General features: G+C 43.3%; 1 protein-coding gene across 2 annotated transcripts in view; it reads right to left on the bottom strand.

The window, feature by feature from the left end:
* CSMD2 (CUB and Sushi multiple domains 2) overlaps nucleotides 1-18,687 on the bottom strand; it is a 647,961-nt gene that overhangs the window by 311,260 nt on the left and 318,014 nt on the right. For both annotated transcript variants that reach the window (XM_055391224.2, XM_063700513.1), the window contains exon 7: nucleotides 139-216. In XM_055391224.2, coding sequence (XP_055247199.1) covers nucleotides 139-216 — 78 coding nt within the window. The remainder of the gene's footprint in view (nucleotides 1-138; nucleotides 217-18,687) is intronic.

The following is an 18,687-nucleotide window of genomic DNA, read 5'->3' as shown; positions in this document are numbered from 1 at the left end:
AAGCGCAGAGCCCAGGATGGAGGAAGCAGGGTTGAAGGAAAGTCATTCCAGCATCATCTGGCTTCCCCACGGTTTAGTGCCTGCACGTGTGAGCTCAAGCAAGAGGCCCGGCAGGCGGGCTGGCGGGCGGACACTTACACACAGACGTCTTCTGGCTGTTGTCTTTGCTGGGCATCAGCTTCACACCTCGAGACTTCAACTCAATTTGCTTCTTGACTAGAGAGGAGGTAAGAGGAAAAACAATGTGAGTTGTTGCCTGTGACCAGGGATAAGTGTCCCTCTAGAAGGATCCCCTCTTGTGCCTTGGAACATTCCATGGTGGGTCAAAGCCAGGAACTTCTGGGCTGGGACATTCCAAGGGTAGTGGTCAAGGGCAATAGGACCTCAGACATGAAGGAAAAGTTACTATCAAGGCTGGCCCTCTGAGGGAGGCCAAAAATGTGGTCTCCTACTGGGTGGGCTCTGAGAGGCTCTGGGACTCCCCTAGTGGCCTCTCACAGATGTCTGAGATTTCACTAGAACTACTGAATTCAACCTGCTCCTCAGCAAACTTTTCATGAGCGTCGACGTGTGCAGCCTTGCAGCCCACCTCTGCTTCTCTACAGCTTTTTCTCTACCTCAATTCTGAGTCAGCCCTGACAGGGTATGGTAGATCAGAATATGGGCCCAAATTGTCGCTACTCATTGTATTCTCACCATTTGCAATGTGATTTTTTAGCTCCCTCCATTACAGAGGTGGAGTACATTCTCCCACTCCTTGACTTTGGGTTTGGCCTTGTGACTTGCTTTGGCCATGGGAAATTTGGAGGCCTTGATGTGTTCAAAGGCATAAAAGCACTTGCCAGATTAGGCTTGGCCTCTTGCATCTCTGCCGTCATTGTGAGACAACATAGCTGCTCCCAGGAGGATAAGAGACACATGGGGAAAGAGGGAATTAGCCAAGCCAAGCCCAGCCTACATAAGCCAACCTCTTACAGGCAGGGGAAGCTGAATCCTGGAGGTCACTGGGAGATGGGGCCTGACTCAAGTGGGTGCCTGATGGATCAGATCTGGCTTTGACCCTGTCACTAAGTCCAGCCTAGTCCTCAGTTCATCAGAACTTTGCCAAATAGCACACAAAAGGTGCCAGAGCCAGAACTCCATAATTCCAAAGGCCATTCCTCTGTACCCATCAGCCGCCTTTGGTCTGACCACCCCTGTTACCCAAGGCATTCTCTTGGCCTCTAACAGCTTCACCCTGTCTCTGGTTATATGCCTTGGAGCAGCTGTTTAATCCCAGCTACCCACGGTGCCATCTTCCAGCTGGCCCCGCCTGCTGACTTAGCCCTGCTCAGATTGATACCCAGCAGTGGTGACAACAACTGTAACTGGGCACTTCATACGTGCCAGGTCCAGGGTGCTTTACAAGTTCTTCACTTAAATCACCATCCTTGACTCCTCTTTCTCAAACCCACACACTATCCATCAGAAAATCCTTCCAAATATATCCCAAAGGCAACCACTTCTCACAACTCCCATTGTCTATCATCCTGATTCAAGTGTCTATCATCCTGATTCAAGTCCAAGATACCTTTCCCCTCATGACTGTGGCCTCCCATTTTCCACCCTTCTCCCTATATAGTCTGTCCTTAGCACAAGAACCAGAGGGATCCTATTAAAACATAAGTCAAACCATATTATATCTCTGCTCAAAACTCATCAGTGGCAACCCATCTCTTCTAGAGTAAAAGTCCTTAAGATGGCCTGCAAGACCAATCTGTTCTCCCCATGACCTCTCTGACTCTGTATTTGGCCTCGATTGCTCTTCTCCAGCCTCATGGGCCTCTCTGATGTGCCTACAATATGCCAGGCATGCTTCTGCTTCAGTCTGCCAATTCCCCAAAAGGCTTTCCCTCAGGTATCTCTACGACTTGCTCCCCTTTTCCCTTAAGTGTTTGTGCAAACACCATTTCTTCACTGAGGCCTTCCCTGACCACTCCATTAAAATGACACCTGCAACCCCAGCTCTCCCTGCCTCCTTCCCAACGTTATCTTCCCAATTTTCTAACATACTGTACCATTTATGTAGTTATTTTTGTCACTCCGCATTGCAATGTAAGCTCTACAAAGGCAGGGATTTTTATTCATGGGTGTATCCTCAATGCCTAGAATCATTTCATTTGGTCCTTATACTTTCAACAACCTTGACTGGTAGTTATTATACCTACTCAATAGATAATCAAATCAGGGTTCAAAGTGGTTTAGGTGACTTGCTGTAAGTCACACAGCCAGGAAACAGCTGTGTTCTTCACTGAGCCTCAGCCTTTTTTCTTGTGATCTGCACCCAAAGCAATCTCAGGGAAACTGTCAACCTTCTCCAGGATCTGCTCCCAAGCTCAGGCTCTGAAAACTCAGGTATTTGCTCTGGACTTGAGGTAACAGGCCAATCCCCAAATCAAAGCTCATAGTAATCAGATATGCAAGGAAGGCTGCCTCCCAGTCCCCCAACTCTGGCTACATGAAAAAGTTCCCCAAGGGTTTGTTCCCTGGCAGGCAAGTCACTGTGTAATCTGAATGCCTGATAAAATTCAGTTATTACCACGGAGTCATAGCCTCCCAACATGCATTCAAACCATTTTTATAAATGTGCATTACTCTCCATGTGTATCCAGCAGGAAAATTTCCAATGAACACTAACGTGGACACATGATCAAACAGAGGGCATTAGTAGGGAAACATACATTATTCAAGCCTAGCTAATACAGTGCGGCAGGGGGATAGCCCTCAGATTCACTGTCCCTGGCAGAAAAGGAGCAGTTCCAGCACCGCAACAACAATTTGAGCCTGATAGCCCTGGTACCCCAGCATCAGGGCAGCAGTGGGTGAGGGGTCTCTATGACCTGGTGAAGCCCATTTGTGGTCAGGTCTGTGGAGATGGCTCAGGGCACCTGGCCAAGTGGGAGGTGAAGAAAGAGTCTTCATCATCTCCTTGTCCCTGGCTCTAGTGTTGCTAAAGGAAGGGGAATGAGGAAGGGGACCAGAGCACCAGAGAGGCCATTCCCAGGGGCAAAGCTGCTTGGCTTTTCCATGTAGGGGCTGATGTGGGCACTGTGAGATATGGGTGGCCATGAGGGGAGGCGATGCTAAGAGGGAGCCTCTCCTTCCTCTCTTCTCACGGTTGCATTGAGGAAAAGTCTCCTGCTCCTTGCCTCTCTCAAGGGCCCAGAAAGAATCCTTCTGATTTCTGTGTCCACCCTCTCCACTCATTCCTCCCCAAGGAAAGACTGCCTAACCTAATGGATCTGTGCTTAATATTCACTGGGCTGCTTCTAGTAATGGATGATGTCATCATGCAACGCAAGCTTGAGCTAACTTCTGTTCTTCCTCTTTTACTTCCTGCTACTTAGCATAGGATGGAGTTTGTCAAGGTGATGAGAACTGAGTGAGAAGGAACCTGAAAAGCTGCAGGGAGCTCCATAATGTACATATGAACTTGGTGATTACCGCTTTGAGCTGGGTCTGAGAGGTTATATCACCAGTGTTGCCTGTAGCCACCACATGGTCATCGGATGCATGTTAGAATCCACAGATAGAGTCTTTGTCCTCATCATGTTAGCCCAGGGAAATACAGGGGTCACAGCTCTTTGGGCAAGGGTTCTGCATACCAACAACACAAACTCTACAAAATGTATATTCAGGCCCAGCTGACTGATGGTAGAACCTACAGTTGGCACACACCATATGGGAGCTGATTGACGGGTCACGTAAGATCCTTCACTGAGGGGTAAGCTCTAGGCAAGATCCACATCACCAGGAACATTAGCATTTTTTTAGATTAAATTTAGTTTTATTTACAGTCTCTTCAAATAACTTTCTTTTTTAAATTATCATACTTAAAGTTTCAGGGTACATGTGCACAACGTGCAGTTTTGTTACATATATATACATGTGCCATGTCGGTGTGCTGCACCCATTAACTCGTCATTTAACATTAGGTATATCTGGAGGAGCCAAGGTGGCCGAATAGGAACAGCTCCAGTCTACAGCTACCAGCGTCAGCAACGCAGAAGATGGGTGATTTCTGCATTTCCATCTGAGGTACTGGGTTCATCTCACTAGGGAGTGCCAGACAGTGGGCGCAGGACAGTGGGTGCAGCGCACCGTGCGTGAGCCAAAGCAGGGCGAGGCATTGCCTCACTCAGGAAGTACAAGGGATCAGGGAGTTCCCTTTCGTGGTCAAGGAAAGGGGTGACAGACGGCACCTGGAAAATCGGGTCACTCCCATCCGAATACTGCGCTTTTCCAACGGGCTTAGGAAATGGCACACCAAGAGATTATATTCCGCACATGGCTCGGAGGGTCCTACGCCCATGGAGTCTCGCTGATTGCTAGCACAGCAGTCTGAGATCAAACTGCAAGGCGGTAGCAAGGCGGGGGGAGGGGCGCTCGCCATTGCCCAGGCTTGAGTAGGTTAACAAAGCAGCCAGGAAGCTCGAACTGGGTGGAGCCCACCACTGCTCAAGGAGGCCTGCCTGCCTCTGTAGGCTCCACCTCTGGGAGCAGGGCACAGACAAACAAAAAGACAGCAGTAACCTCTGCAGACTTAAATGCCCCCATCTGACAGCTTTGAAGAGAGCAGTGGTTCTCGCAGCACGCAGCTGGAGATCTGAGAATGGGGAGACTGCCTCCTCAAGTGGGTCCCTGACCCCTGACCCCCGAGCAGCCTAACTGGGAGGCAACCCCCAGTAGGGGCAGACTGACACCTCACACAGCCGGGTACTTCTCTGAGACAAAACTTCCAGAGGAACAATCAGACAGCAGCATTTGCAGTTCACGAAAATCTGCTGTTCTGCAGACACCGCTGCTGATACCCAGGCAAACGGGGTCTGGAGTGGACCTCTAGCAAAATCCAACAGACTTGCAGCTGAGGGTCCTGTCAGTTAGAAGGAAAACTAACAAACAGAAAGGACATCCACACCAAAAACCCATCTGTACATCACCATCATCAAAGACCAAAAGTAGCTAAAACCACAAAGATGGGGAAACAACAAAGCAGAAAAACCAGAAATTCTAAACAGCAGAGCACCTCTCCTCCTCCAAGGGAACGCAGTTCCTCACCAGCAACGGAACAAAGCTGGATGGAGAATGACTTTGACAAATTGAGAGAAGAAGGCTTCACACAATCAAACTACTCTGAGCTACAAGAGGAAGTTCAAACCAAAGGCAAAGAAGTTGAAAACTTTGAAAAAAATTTAGAAGAATGTATAACTGGAATAATCAATACAGAGAAGTGCTTAAAGGAGCTGATGGAGCTGAAAGCCAAGGCTTGAGAACTACGTGAAGAGTGCAGAAGCCTCAGGAGCTGATGCGATCAACTGGAAGAAAGGGTAATCAGTGATGGAAGATGAAATGAATGAAATGAAGCGAGAAGGGAAGTTTAGAGAAAAAAGAATAAAAAGAAACGAAAAAAGCTTCCAAGAAATATGGGACTATGTGAAAAGACCAAATCTACGTCTGATTGGTGTACCTGAAAGTGATGGGGAGAATGGAACCAAGTTGGAAAACACTCTGCAGGATACTATCCAGGAGAACTTCCCCAATCTAGCAAGACAGGCCAACATTCAGATTCAGGAAATACAGAGAACGCCACAAAGATACTCCTCGAGAAGAGCAACTCTAAGACACATAATTGTCAGATTCACCAAACTTGAAATGAAGGAAAAAATGTTAAGGGCAGCCAGAGAGAAAGGTCGGGTTGCCCACAAAGGGAAGCCCATCAGACTAACAGCGGATTTCTTGTCAGAAACTCCACAAGTCAGAAGAAAGTGGGGGCCAATATTCAACATTCTTAAAGAAAATAATTTTCAACCCAGAATTTCATATCCAGCCAAACTAAGCTTCATAAGTGAAGGAGAAATAAAATCCCTTACAAACAAGCAAATGCTGAGAGATTTTGTCACCACCAGGCCTGCCCTAAAAGAGCTCCTGAAGGAAGCACTAAACATGGAAAGGAACAAATGGTATCAGCCGCTGCAAAATCATGCCAAAATGTAAAGACCATCGAGACTAGGAAGAAAGTGAATCAACTAACGAGCAAAATAACCAGCTAACATCATCATGACAGGATCAAATTCACACATAACAATATTAACTTTAAATGTAAATGGACTAAATGCTCCAATTAAAAGACATCGGCTGGTAAATTGGATAAAGAGTCAAGACCCATCAGTGTGCTGTATTCAGGAAACCCATCTCACGTGCAGAGACACACATAGGCTCAAAATAAAAGGATGGAGGAAGATCTACCAAGCAAATGGAAAACAAAAAAAGGCATGGATTGCAATCCTAGTCTCCGATAATACAGACTTTAAACCAATAAAGATCAAAAGAGACAAAGAAGGCCATTACAAAATGGTAAAGGGATCAATTCAACAAGAAGAGCTAACTATCCTAAATATATATGCACCCAATACACGAGCACCCAGATTCATAAAGCAAGTCCTGACTGACGTACAAAGAGACTTAGACTCCCACACAATAATAATGGGAGACTTTAACACCCCACTGTCAACATTAGACAGATCAACGAGACAGAAAGTTAACAAGGATATCCAGGAATTGAACTCAGCTCTGCACCAAGCAGACCTAATAGACATCTACAGAACTCTCCACCCCAAATCAACAGAATATACATCTTTTTCAGCACTACACCACACCTATTCCAAAATTGACCACATAGTTGGAAGTAAAGCACTCCTCAGCAAATGTAAAAGAACAGAAATTATAACAAACTGTCTCTCAGAACACAGTGCAATCAAACTAGAACTCAGGATTGAGAAACTGACTCAAAACCGCTCAACTACATGGAAACTGAACAACCTGCTCCTGAATGACTACTGGGTACATAACGAAATGAAGGCAGAAATAAAGATGTTCTTTGAAACCGAGGAGAACAAAGACACAACATACCAGAATCTCTGGGACACATTCAAAGCAGTGTGTAGAGGGAAATTTATAGCACTAAATGCCCACAAGAGAAAGCAGGAAAGATCCAAAATTGACACCCTAACATCACAATTAAAAGAACTAGAGAAGCAAGAGCAAACACATTCAAAAGCTAGCAGAAGGCAAGAAATAACTAAAATCAGAGCAGAACTGTAGGAAATAGAGACACAAAAAACCCTTCAAAAAATCAATGAATCCAGGAGCTGGTTTTTTGAAAGGATCAACAAAATTGATAGACCGCTAGCAAGACTAATAAAGAAGAAAAGAGAGAAGAATCAAATAGACGTAATAAAAAATGATAAAGGGTATATCATCACCGATCCCACAGAAATACAAACTACCATCAGAGAATACTACAAACATTTCTATGCAAATAAACTAGAAAATCTAGAAGAAATGGATAAATTCCTTGACACATACACTCTCCCAAGACTAAACCGGGAAGAAGTTGAACCTCTGAATAGACCAATAATAGGCTCTGAAATTGAGGCAATAATCAATAGCTTACCAACCAAAAAGAGTCCAGGACCAGACAGATTCACAGCCGAATTCTACCAGAGGTACAAGGAGGAGCTGGTACCATTCCTTCTGAAACTATTCCAATCAATAGAAAAAGAGGGAATCCTCCCTAACTCATTTTATGAGGCCAGCATCATCCTGATACCAAAGCCAGGCAGAGACACAATCAAAAAAGAGAATTTTAGACCAATATCCTTGATGAACATTGGTGCAAAAATCCTCAATAAAATACTGGCAAACAGAATCCAGCAGCACATCAAAAAGCTTATCCACCATGATCAAGTGGGCTTCATCCCTGGGATGCAAGGCTGGTTCAATATACACAAATCAATAAATGTAATCCAGCATATAAACAGAACCAAAGACAAAAACCAGATGATTACCTCAATAGGGGCAGAAAAGGCCTTTGACAAAATTCAACAACACTTCATGCTAAAAACTCTCAATAAATTAGGTATTGATGGGATGTATCTCAAAATAATAAGAGCTATCTATGACGAACCCACAGCCAATATCATACTGAATGGGCAAAAACTGGAAGCATTCCCTTTGAAAACTGGCAAAAGACAGCGATGCCCTCTCTCACCACTCCTATTCAACATACTGGTGGAAGTTCTGGCCAGGACAATCAGGCAGGAGAAGGAAATAAAGGGTATTCAATTAGGAAAAGAGGAAGTCAAATTGTCCCTGTTTGCAGACGACATGATTGTATATCTAGAAAACCCCATTGTCTCAGCCCAAAATCTCCTTAAGCTGATAAGCAACTTCAGCAGTCTCAGGATACAAAATCAATGTACAAAAATCAAAGCATTCTTATACACCAATAACAGACAAACAGAGAGCCAAATCATGAGTGAACTCCCATTCACAATTGCTTCAAAGAGAATAAAATACCTAGGAATCCAACTTACAAGGGACGTGAAGGAACTCTTCAAGGAGAACTACAAACCACTGCTCAATGAAATAAAAGAGGATACAAACAAATGGAAGAACATTCCATGCTCATGGGTAGGAAGAATCAATATCGTGAAAATGGCCATACTGCCCAAGGTAATTTATAGATTCAATGCCACCCCCATCAAGCTACCAAGGACTTTCTTCACAGAATTGGAAAAAACTACTTTAAAGTTCATATGGAACCAAAAAAGAGCCCGCATCGCCAAATCAATCCTAAGCCAAAAGAACAAAGCTGGAGGCATCACGCTATCTGACTTCAAACTATACTACAAGGCTACAGTAACCAAAACAGCATGGTACTCGTACCAAAACAGAGATATAGATCAATGGAACAGAACAGAGCCCTCAGAAATAATGCCACATATCTACAACTATCTGATCTTTGACAAACCTGAGAAAAACAAGCAATGGAGAAAGGATTCCCTATTTAATAAATGGTGCTGGGAAAACTTGCTAGCCATATGTAGAAAGCTGAAACTGGATCCCTTCCTTACACCTTACACTAAAATTAATTCAAGATGGATTAAAGACTTAAACATTAGACCTAAAACCATAAAAACCCTAGAAGAAAACCTAGGCATTACCATTCAGGACATAGGCATGGGCAAGGACTTCATGTCTAAAACACCAAAAGCATTGGCAACGAAAGCCAAAATTGACAAATGGGATCTAATTAAACGAAAGAGCTTCTGCACAGCAAAATAAACTATCAGCAGAGTGAACAGGCAACCTACAGAATGGGAGAAAATTTTCACAACCTACTCATCTGACAAAGGGCTAATATCCAGAATCTACAATGAACTCAAACAAATTTACAAGAAAAAAACAAACAACCCCATCAACAAGTGGGCAAAGGAAATGAACAGACACTTCTCAAAAGAAGGCATTTATACAGCCAAAAGACACATGAAAAAATGCTCATCATCACTGGCCATCAGAGAAATGCAAATCAAAACCACAATGAGATACCATCTCACACCAGTTAGAATGGCAATCACTAAAAAGTCAGGAAACAACAGGTGCTGGAGAGGATGTGGAGAAATAGGAACACTTTTACACTGTTGCTGGGACTGTAAACTAGTTCAACCATTGTGGAAGTCAGTGTGGCGATTCCTCAGGGATCTAGAACTAGAAATACCATTTGACCCAGCCATCCCATTACTGGGTATATACCCAAAGGACTATAAATCATGCTGCTATAAAGACACATGCACACGTATGTTTATTGCGGCACTATTCACAATAGCAAAGACTTGGAACCAACCCAAATGTCCAACAATGATAGACTGGATTAAGAAAATGTGTCACATACACACCATGGAATACTATGCAGCCATAAAAAATGATGAGTTCATGTCCTTTGTAGGAACATGGATGAAATTGGAAATCATCATTCTCAGTAAACTATTTCAAGGACTAAAAACCAAACACTGCATGTTCTCACTCATAGATGGGAACTGAACAATGAGAACACATGGACACAGGAAGCGGAACATCACACTCTGGGGACTGTTGTGGGGTGGGGGGAGGGGGGAGGGATAGCATTAGGAGATATACCTAATGCTCAATGACGAGTTATTGGGTGCAGCACACTAGCATGGCACATGTATACACATGTAACTAACCTGCACATTGTGCACATGTACCCTAAAACTTAAAGTATAATAATAATTAAAAAAAAATTAGGTATATCTCCTAATGCTATCCCTCCCCCCTCCCCCCACCCCACAACAGGCCCCGATGTGTGATGTTCCCCTTCCTGTGACCATGTGTTCTCAGTGTTCAATTCCCACCTATGAGTGAGAACATGCGGTGTTTGGTTTTCTTTCCATGCGATAGTTTGCTGAGAATGATGGTTTCCAGCTTCATCCATGTCCCTACAAAGGACATGAACTATTCATTTTTTATGGCTGCATAGTATTCCATGGTGTATATGTGCCACATTTTCTTAATCCAGTCTATCATTGTTGGACCTTTGGGTTGGTTCCAAGTCTTTGCTATTGTGAGTAGTGCCGCAACAGACATACATGTGCATGTATCTTTATAGCTGCACGATTTATAATCCTTTGGGTATATACCCAGTAATGAGATGGCTGGGTCAAATAGTATTTCTAGTTCTAGATCCCTGAGGAATCACCACACTGACTTCCACAATGGTTGAATTAGTTTACAGTCCCAGCAACAGTGTAAAAGTGTTCCTATTTCTCCACATCCTCTCCAGCACCTGTTGTTTCCTGACTTTTTAGTGATCGCCATTCTAACTGGTGTGAGATGGTATCTCATTGTGGTTTTGATTTGCATTTCTCTGATGGCCAGTGATGATGAGCATTTTTTCATGCATCTTTTGGCTGCATAAATGTCTTCTTTTGAGAAGTGTCTGTTCATATCCTTCACCCACTTGTTGATGGGGTTGTTTTTTTCTTGTAAATTTGTTTGAGTTCATTGTAGATTCTGGATATTAGCCCTTTGTCAGATGAGTAGATTGCAAAAATTTTCTCCCATTCTGTAGGTTGCCTGTTCACTCTGATGGCAGTTTCTTTTGCTGTGCAGAAGCTCTTTCGTTTAATTAGATCCCATTTGTCAATTTTGGCTTTTGTTGCCATTGCTTTTGGTGTTTTAGACATGAAGTCCTTGTCCATGCCTATGTCCTGAATGGTATTGCCTAGGTTTCCTTCTAGGGTTTTTATGATTTTAAGTCTAACATTTAAACCTTTAATCCATCTTGAATTAATTTTAGTATAAGGTGTAAGGAAGGGATCCAGTTTCAGCTTTCTATATATGGCTAGCAAGTTTTCCCAGCACCATTTATTAAATAGGGAATCCTTTCCCCATTGCTTGTTTTTCTCAGGTTTGTCAAAGATCAGATAGTTGTAGATATGTGGCATTATTTCTGAGGGCTCTGTTCTGTTCCATTGGTCTATATCTCTGTTTTGGTACGAGTACCATGCTGTTTTGGTTACTGTAGCCTTGTAGTATAGTTTGAAGTCAGATAGCGTGATGCCTCCAGCTTTGTTCTTTTAGCTTAGGATTGACTTGGCGATGTGGGCTCTTTTTTGGTTCCATATGAACTTTAAAGTAGTTTTTTCCAATTCTGTGAAGAAAGTCCTTGGTAGCTTGATGGGGGTGGCATTGAATCTATAAATTACCTTGGGCAGTATGGCCATTTTCACGATATTGATTCTTCCTACCCATGAGCATGGAATGTTCTTCCATTTGTTTGTATCCTCTTTTATTTCATTGAGCAGTGGTTTGTAGTTCTCCTTGAAGAGTTCCTTCACGTCCCTTGTAAGTTGGATTCCTAGGTATTTTATTCTCTTTGAAGCAATTGTGAATGGGAGTTCACTCATGATTTGGCTCTCTGTTTGTCTGTTATTGGTGTATAAGAATGCTTTGATTTTTGTACATTGATTTTGTATCCTGAGACTGCTGAAGTTGCTTATCAGCTTAAGGAGATTTTGGGCTGAGACAATGGGGTTTTCTAGATATACAATCATGTCGTCTGCAAACAGGGACAATTTGACTTCCTCTTTTCCTAATTGAATACCCTTTATTTCCTTCTCCTGCCTGATTGTCCTGGCCAGAACTTCCACCAGTATGTTGAATAGGAGTGGTGAGAGAGGGCATCCCTGCCTTGTGCCAGTTTTCAAAAAGAATGCTTCCAGTTTTTGCCCATTCAGTATGATATTGGCTGTGGGTGTGTCATAAATAGCTCTTATTATTTTGAGATACGTCCCGTCAATACCTAATTTATTGAGAGTTTTTCGCATGAAGGGCTGTTGAATTTTGTCAAAGGCCTTTTCTGCACCTATTGAGATAATCATGTGGTTTTTGTCGTTGGCTCTGTTTATATGCTGGATTACATTTATTGATTTGCATATGTTGAACCAGCCTTGCATCCCAGGTATGAAGCCCACTTGATCATGGTGGATAAGCTTTTTGATGTGCTGCTGGATTCTGTTTGCCAATATTTTATTGGGGATTTTTGCATTGATGTTCATCAGGGATATTGGTCTAAAATTCTCTTTTTTTGTTATGTCTCTGTCAGGCTTTGGTATCACGATGATACTGGCGTCATAAAATGAGTTAGGGAGGATTCCTTCTTTTTCTATTGATTGGAATAGTTTCAGAAGGAATGGTACCAGCTCCTCCTTGTACCTCTGGTAGAATTCGGCTGTGAATCTGTCTGGTCCTGGACGTTTTTTGGTTGGTAAGCTATTAATTATTGCCACAATTTCAGAGCCTGTTATTGGTCTATTCAGAGATTCAACTTCTTCCTGGTTTAGTCTTGGGAGAGTGTATGTGTCGAGGAATTTATCCATTTCTTCCAGATTTTCTAGTTTATTTGCATAGAGGTGTTTATAGTATTCTCTGATGGTAGTTTGTATTTCTGTGGGATCGGTGGTGATATACCCTTTATCATTTTTTATTGCATCTATTTGATTCTTCTCTCTTTTCTTCTTTATTAGTCTTGCTAGTGTTCTATCAATTTTGTTGATCCTTTCAAAAAACCAGCTCCTGGATTCATTGATTTTTTGAAGGGTTTTTTGTGTCTCTATTTCCTACAGTTCTGCTCTGATTTTAGTTATTTCTTGCCTTCTGCTAGCTTTTGAATGTGTTTGCTCTTGCTTCTCTAGTTCTTTTAATTGTGATGTTAGGGTGTCAATTTTGGATCTTTCCTGCTTTCTCTTGTGGGCATTTAGTGCTATAAATTTCCCTCTACACACTGCTTTGAATGTGTCCCAGAGATTCTGGTATGTTGTGTCTTTGTTCTCCTCGGTTTCAAAGAACATCTTTATTTCTGCCTTCATTTCGTTATGTACCCAGTAGTCATTCAGGAGCAGGTTGTTCAGTTTCCATGTAGTTGAGCGGTTTTGAGTCAGTTTCTCAATCCTGAGTTCTAGTTTGATTGCACTGTGTTCTGAGAGACAGTTTGTTATAATTTCTGTTCTTTTACATTTGCTGAGGAGCGCTTTACTTCCAACTATGTGGTCAATTTTGGAATAGGTGTGGTGTGGTGCTGAAAACAATGTATAATCTGTTGATTTGGGGTGGAGAGTTCTGTAGATGTCTATTAGGTCTGCTTGGTGCAGAGCTGAGTTCAATTCCTGGATATCCTTGTTAACTTTCTGTCTCGTTGATCTGTCTAATGTTGACAGTGGGGTGTTAAAGTCTCCCATTATTATTGTGTGGGAGTCTAAGTCTCTTTGTACGTCAGTCAGGACTTGCTTTATGAATCTGGGTGCTCGTGTATTGGGTGCATATATATTTAGGATAGTTAGCTCTTCTTGTTGAATTGATCCCTTTACCATTTTGTAATGGCCTTCTTTGTCTCTTTTGATCTTTATTGGTTTAAAGTCTGTATTATCGGAGACTAGGATTGCAACCCCTGCCTTTTTTGTTTTCCATTTGCTTGGTAGATCTTCCTCCATCTCTTTATTTTCAGCCTATGTGTGTCTTTGCATGTGAGATGGGTTTCCTGAATACAGCACACTGATGGGTCTTGACTCTTTATCCAATTTGCCAGTCTGTGTCTTTTAATTGGAGCATTTAGTCCATGTACATTTAAGGTTAATATTATTATGTGTGAATTTGACCCTGTCATTATGATGTTAGCTGGTTATTTTGCTCGTTAGTTGATGCAGTTTCTTCCTAGCCTTGATGGTTTTTACAATTTGGCATGTATTTGCAGCGGCTGATACCATTTGTTCCTTTCCATGTTTAGTGCTTCCTTCAGGAGCTCTTTTAGGGCAGGCCTGGTGGTGACAAAATCTCTCAGCATTTGCTTGTTTGTAAGGGATTTTATTTCTCTTTCACTTATGAAGCTTAGTTTGGCTGGATATGAAATTCTGGGTTGAAAATTCTTTTCTTTAACAATGTTCAATATCGGTCCCCACTCTCTTCTGGCTTGCAGAGTTTCTGCCGAGAAATCTGCTGTTAGTCTGATGGGCTTCCCTTTGTGGGTAACCCGACCTTTCTCTCTGGCTGCCCTTAACATTTTTTCCTTCATTTCAAGTTTGGTGAATCTGAGAATTATGTGTCTTGGAGTTGCTCTTCTGGAGGAGTATCTTTGTGGCGTTCTCTGTATTTCCTGAATTTGAATGTTCACCCGCCTTGCTAGATTGGGGAAGTTCTCCTGGATAATATCCTGCAGAGTGTTTTCCAACTTGGTTCCATTCTCCCCGTCACTGTCAGGTACACGAAGCAGATGTAGATTTGGTCTTCTCACATAGTCCCATATTTCTTGGAGGCTTTATTCATTTCTTTTTATTCTTTTTTCTCTAAACTTCTCTTCTCGCTTCATTTCATTCATTTGATCTTCCATCACTGATACCCTTTCTTCCAGTTGATCGAATCGGCTACCGAGGCTTGTGCATTCATCACATAGTTCTCGTGCCGTGGTTTTCAGGTCCATCAGGTCCTTTAATGACTTCTCTGCATTGGTTATTCTAGTTAGCCATTTGTCTAATCTTTTTTCAAGGTTTTTAACTTCTTTGTCATGTGTTCAAACTTCATCCTTTAGCTCATAGTACTTTAATCATCTGAAGCCTTCTTCTCTCAACTCATCAAAGTCCTTCTCTATCCAGCTTAGTTCTGTTGCTGGTGAGGAGCTGTGTTCCTTTGGAGGAGGAGAGGAGCTCTGATTTTAGAATTTTCAGTTTTTCTGCTCTGTTTTTTCCCCATCTTTGTGGTTTTATCTACCTTTGGTCTTTGACGATGGTGACGTACAGATGGGTTTTTGGTGTGGATGTCCTTTCTGTTTGTTAGTTTTCCTTCTAACAGTCAGGACCCTCAGCTGCAGGTGTGTTGGTGTTTGCCGGAGGTCCACTCCAGACGCTGTTTGCCTGGGTATCAGCAGAGGAGGTTGCAGAACAGCAGATATTGGTGAACAGCAAATGTTGCTGCCTGATCGTTCCTCTGGAAGTTTTGTCTCAGAGGAGTACCCGGCTGTGTGAGGTGTCAGTCTGCCCCTACTGGGGGGTGCCTCCCAGTTAGGCTACTCGGGGGTCAGGGTCCCACTTGAGGAGGCAGTCTGCCTGCTCTCAGATCTTGAGCTGCGTGCTGAGAGAACCACTACTCTCTTCAAAGCTGTCAGACAGGGACATTTAAGTCCGCAGAAGTTTCTGCTGCCTTTTGTTTGGCTATGCCCTGTCCCCAAAGGTGGAGTCTACAGAGGCAGGCAGGCATCCTGGAGTTGTGGTGAGCTTCACCCAGTTCGAGCTTCCCAGCTGCTTTGTTTACCTACTCAAGCCTCAGCAATGGTGGGCACCCCTCCCCTAGCCTCACTGCCACCTTGCAGTTTGATCTCAGACTGCTGTGCTAGCAATGAGCGAGGCTCCGTGGGTGTAGGACCCTCTGAGCCATGCGTGGGATATAATCTCCTGGTGTGCCATTTGCTAAGACTGTCGGAAAAGCACAGTATTAGGGTGGGAGTGACCCAATTTTCCAGGTGCCATGCGTCACCCCTTTCCTTGGCTAGGAAAGCGAATTCCCCAACCCCTTGCGCTTCCTGGGTGAGGCCATGCCTCGCCCTGCTGCGGCTCAGGCTCAGTGCACTGCATCCACTGTCCTGCACCCACTCTCCGACAATCCCCAGTGAGATGCATCCAGTATCTCAGTTGGAAATGCAGAAATCATTCATCTTCTGCGTTGCTCATGCTGGGAGCTGTAGACTGGAGCTGTTCCTATTCGGCCATCTTGGCTCCACCTCCAGAATATTAGCATTAAGACATCACTTCCAGATGCTGGGGTCTCAGTTTTTGAGCAATCCCAGGGAAGCAGTCACACCCTGAGTTATATATAGCCATCTTGTTTTTTTAACAGTCTGCTCAGGTGGGTGGGGTGATGAGTGATCATGGAATGTGCAGCACCATGGGAAATCAGCCATGAAATAAGCTCATTGAAGAGCTAACTCAACAAACTGGGACAGACCAGGTTGTGAGAGTCAGAGAACAAAGGCAGGTCTCCAAAACTCCAGAGTGCACTACCAGCAGACCCAGTCAGAAAAGAAGGTCAAAACAAGAAGATGAACAACATAGAAAGAACATAGAGAATTTCTGGGATATACTCATTCATGTTGTTTGTACATGGATTTTTTTTCATGGAGCACCCACTAGCCTTGTCCCAATGATATTATACTGAACCACTTGTCTGTAAAAAGAAGATTCTGTAACTATCAATGCAGTGGAGGTAAAATGGAACCTGGGGCTGGCTCCATGGTCTGGCTACAATTTAATGCACCCCCGATAGTATGCTTAATATTCACTGGGCTGCTTCTCATACTGTGCACTTGCCCATGCATACACGCACATTTCTGCATATAACAAGCACACTCACAAGTACATATTCAAGCACATGTAAACACATGGATACAAATATTCACATACAAAAAAGAAGTCATACACATCATACATATATTCTGTGCATGGTTTTCACTGTATGTGAACAAAGTCAGGACTCCCAAGGGAAAAGTGCTGGCTGTAACTGGTTGATGGAAATCTTACTAGGTACATTCATCTCCTCCGAATGATAATGACTACAGGAGACTGCCAGGCTGCTCCATTCATCCTTTATATTCTGGTTAATTACAAGACATTTTCCCGCTGTTGTAAAGGTTAGCGGGACACATGGTACACATTTAGCTAGAAGAATCTGGCAATACAAATGTCTCTCTAGTCTGCAGCATGACTTACTGGGCTGAGCTAGTGGGAGACAAGGACCTGTTAGGAGAGGAGAGAGCAAAGGGAGGCCTAACCTGTCTCCAAGGCTCTGGGAGTCAAGAAGTGGAGGGAATCTGCATCTTCTTTTCTTCCCAGTGGATTCAGACTTCCCTCTATGAGGGTGAGCCCCTCCAATAAACTTGATCATTCCCCTTGCCCTGCCACTTGGCAGTCTTGCTGGCTGAACCATCTTTTCCTTTCCTGCCACTACTCCTTCTCCAAATCCAATTTGCTCAGCCTTATACAATTTCTCCAATGTGTATCCTTCTTTCAACGTTCTAAGACACTCCTACCTATACTCATCCTCTTTTGCTAGAGTTTTCTTGGCAGATTCATCCCCTCCAGCCCATCTTTTAAAAAGTTGCAGGGGGTGATCTTTCAAAAACTGAAATCTGACCTTGCCTTTTTCCTACTTGAAAAATTGTTGGGTATACATCCTGCATTCTGCCCCTCCCTTGTAGCTGAGGGCTGCCTCACCATTTAGCCACCTACCCTGCAGAAATGCTTTCATTACCCACAGTCCTTTGCCAGATGAAGCCAGGGTTTGGCACACTGGTTCCTCACTTCATTCAGAATTATCCCAAAGATGGAAAATCCAGTGCACATGCTTGAGACCTAATGCTTCAAGGTACAGACCTTCTAGCAGGTGCTGTAGCCATTACTATGATGCCAAAGGGAAGAACAGTGATTCCTGAACAGAGATAGGGAAGCCTCAAAGTAACAGAAGATGATGTGTCTGTTGCGGGTCAATTGACTTACAAGATAAATGTTGGCACCAGATTTGATCAGGATGTTGCCAACACACAAAAGAAGAGGGTGGGGTGGCACCACCACTGCTACTGTATTGGCATGCTCCGTCACCATGGAAGGCTTGGTAGGGATTAGCAAAGGTGTTAATCCAGTGGAAACCAGGAAAGGTGTGATGTTATGTGCTGATACTGTAATTACCAAACTTAAGAAGCAGCCTAAACCTGTGACAACTCCTGAAGAGATTTCTCCATTTACACAATGTCTGCAAATGGAGACAAACAAATCAGCAACATCATTTCTGATGTAATCACAAATGTTGGAAGGGTGTCATCACAGTAAAGGACAGAAAAATACTGAATGAATTAGACAAGAGAGATTGACCAAGATTACATCTCTTCCTACTTGAATAACATATGAGAAGTCCAGAAAGGAGAATTCTAGGATGCTTGGGATTTCCAGTAAGCAGTTAATTGTACCCACCTTAAAATTGCCAATGTCCACTGAAAGTCTTTGGTCATAATTGCTGAAGATGCTCTCAGTATGATCATTTAAAATAGGATAAAAGTTGGCATTTGGGCTACAGGAGTCAAAACTCCAGGCTTTGGTGACACAGAAAGACCAAACAAAGCTATTGCTATAATGGCATGGTGTTTGGAAAAGAGAGCTTGACCCTAAAGCTTGAAGATGTTCAGTTTCATGACTTATGAAAAGTTGGAGCAGTCATTGTGACCAAAGATGATGCCATGTTCTTGGAAGGAAA

This window comes from Gorilla gorilla, chromosome 1 (genome assembly GCF_029281585.2).
Source record: "Gorilla gorilla gorilla isolate KB3781 chromosome 1, NHGRI_mGorGor1-v2.1_pri, whole genome shotgun sequence".
NCBI lineage: Eukaryota > Metazoa > Chordata > Mammalia > Primates > Hominidae > Gorilla > Gorilla gorilla.
Note: the sequence above shows the minus strand (reverse complement) of the source record. Positions and strands in the feature narration are given on the sequence as shown.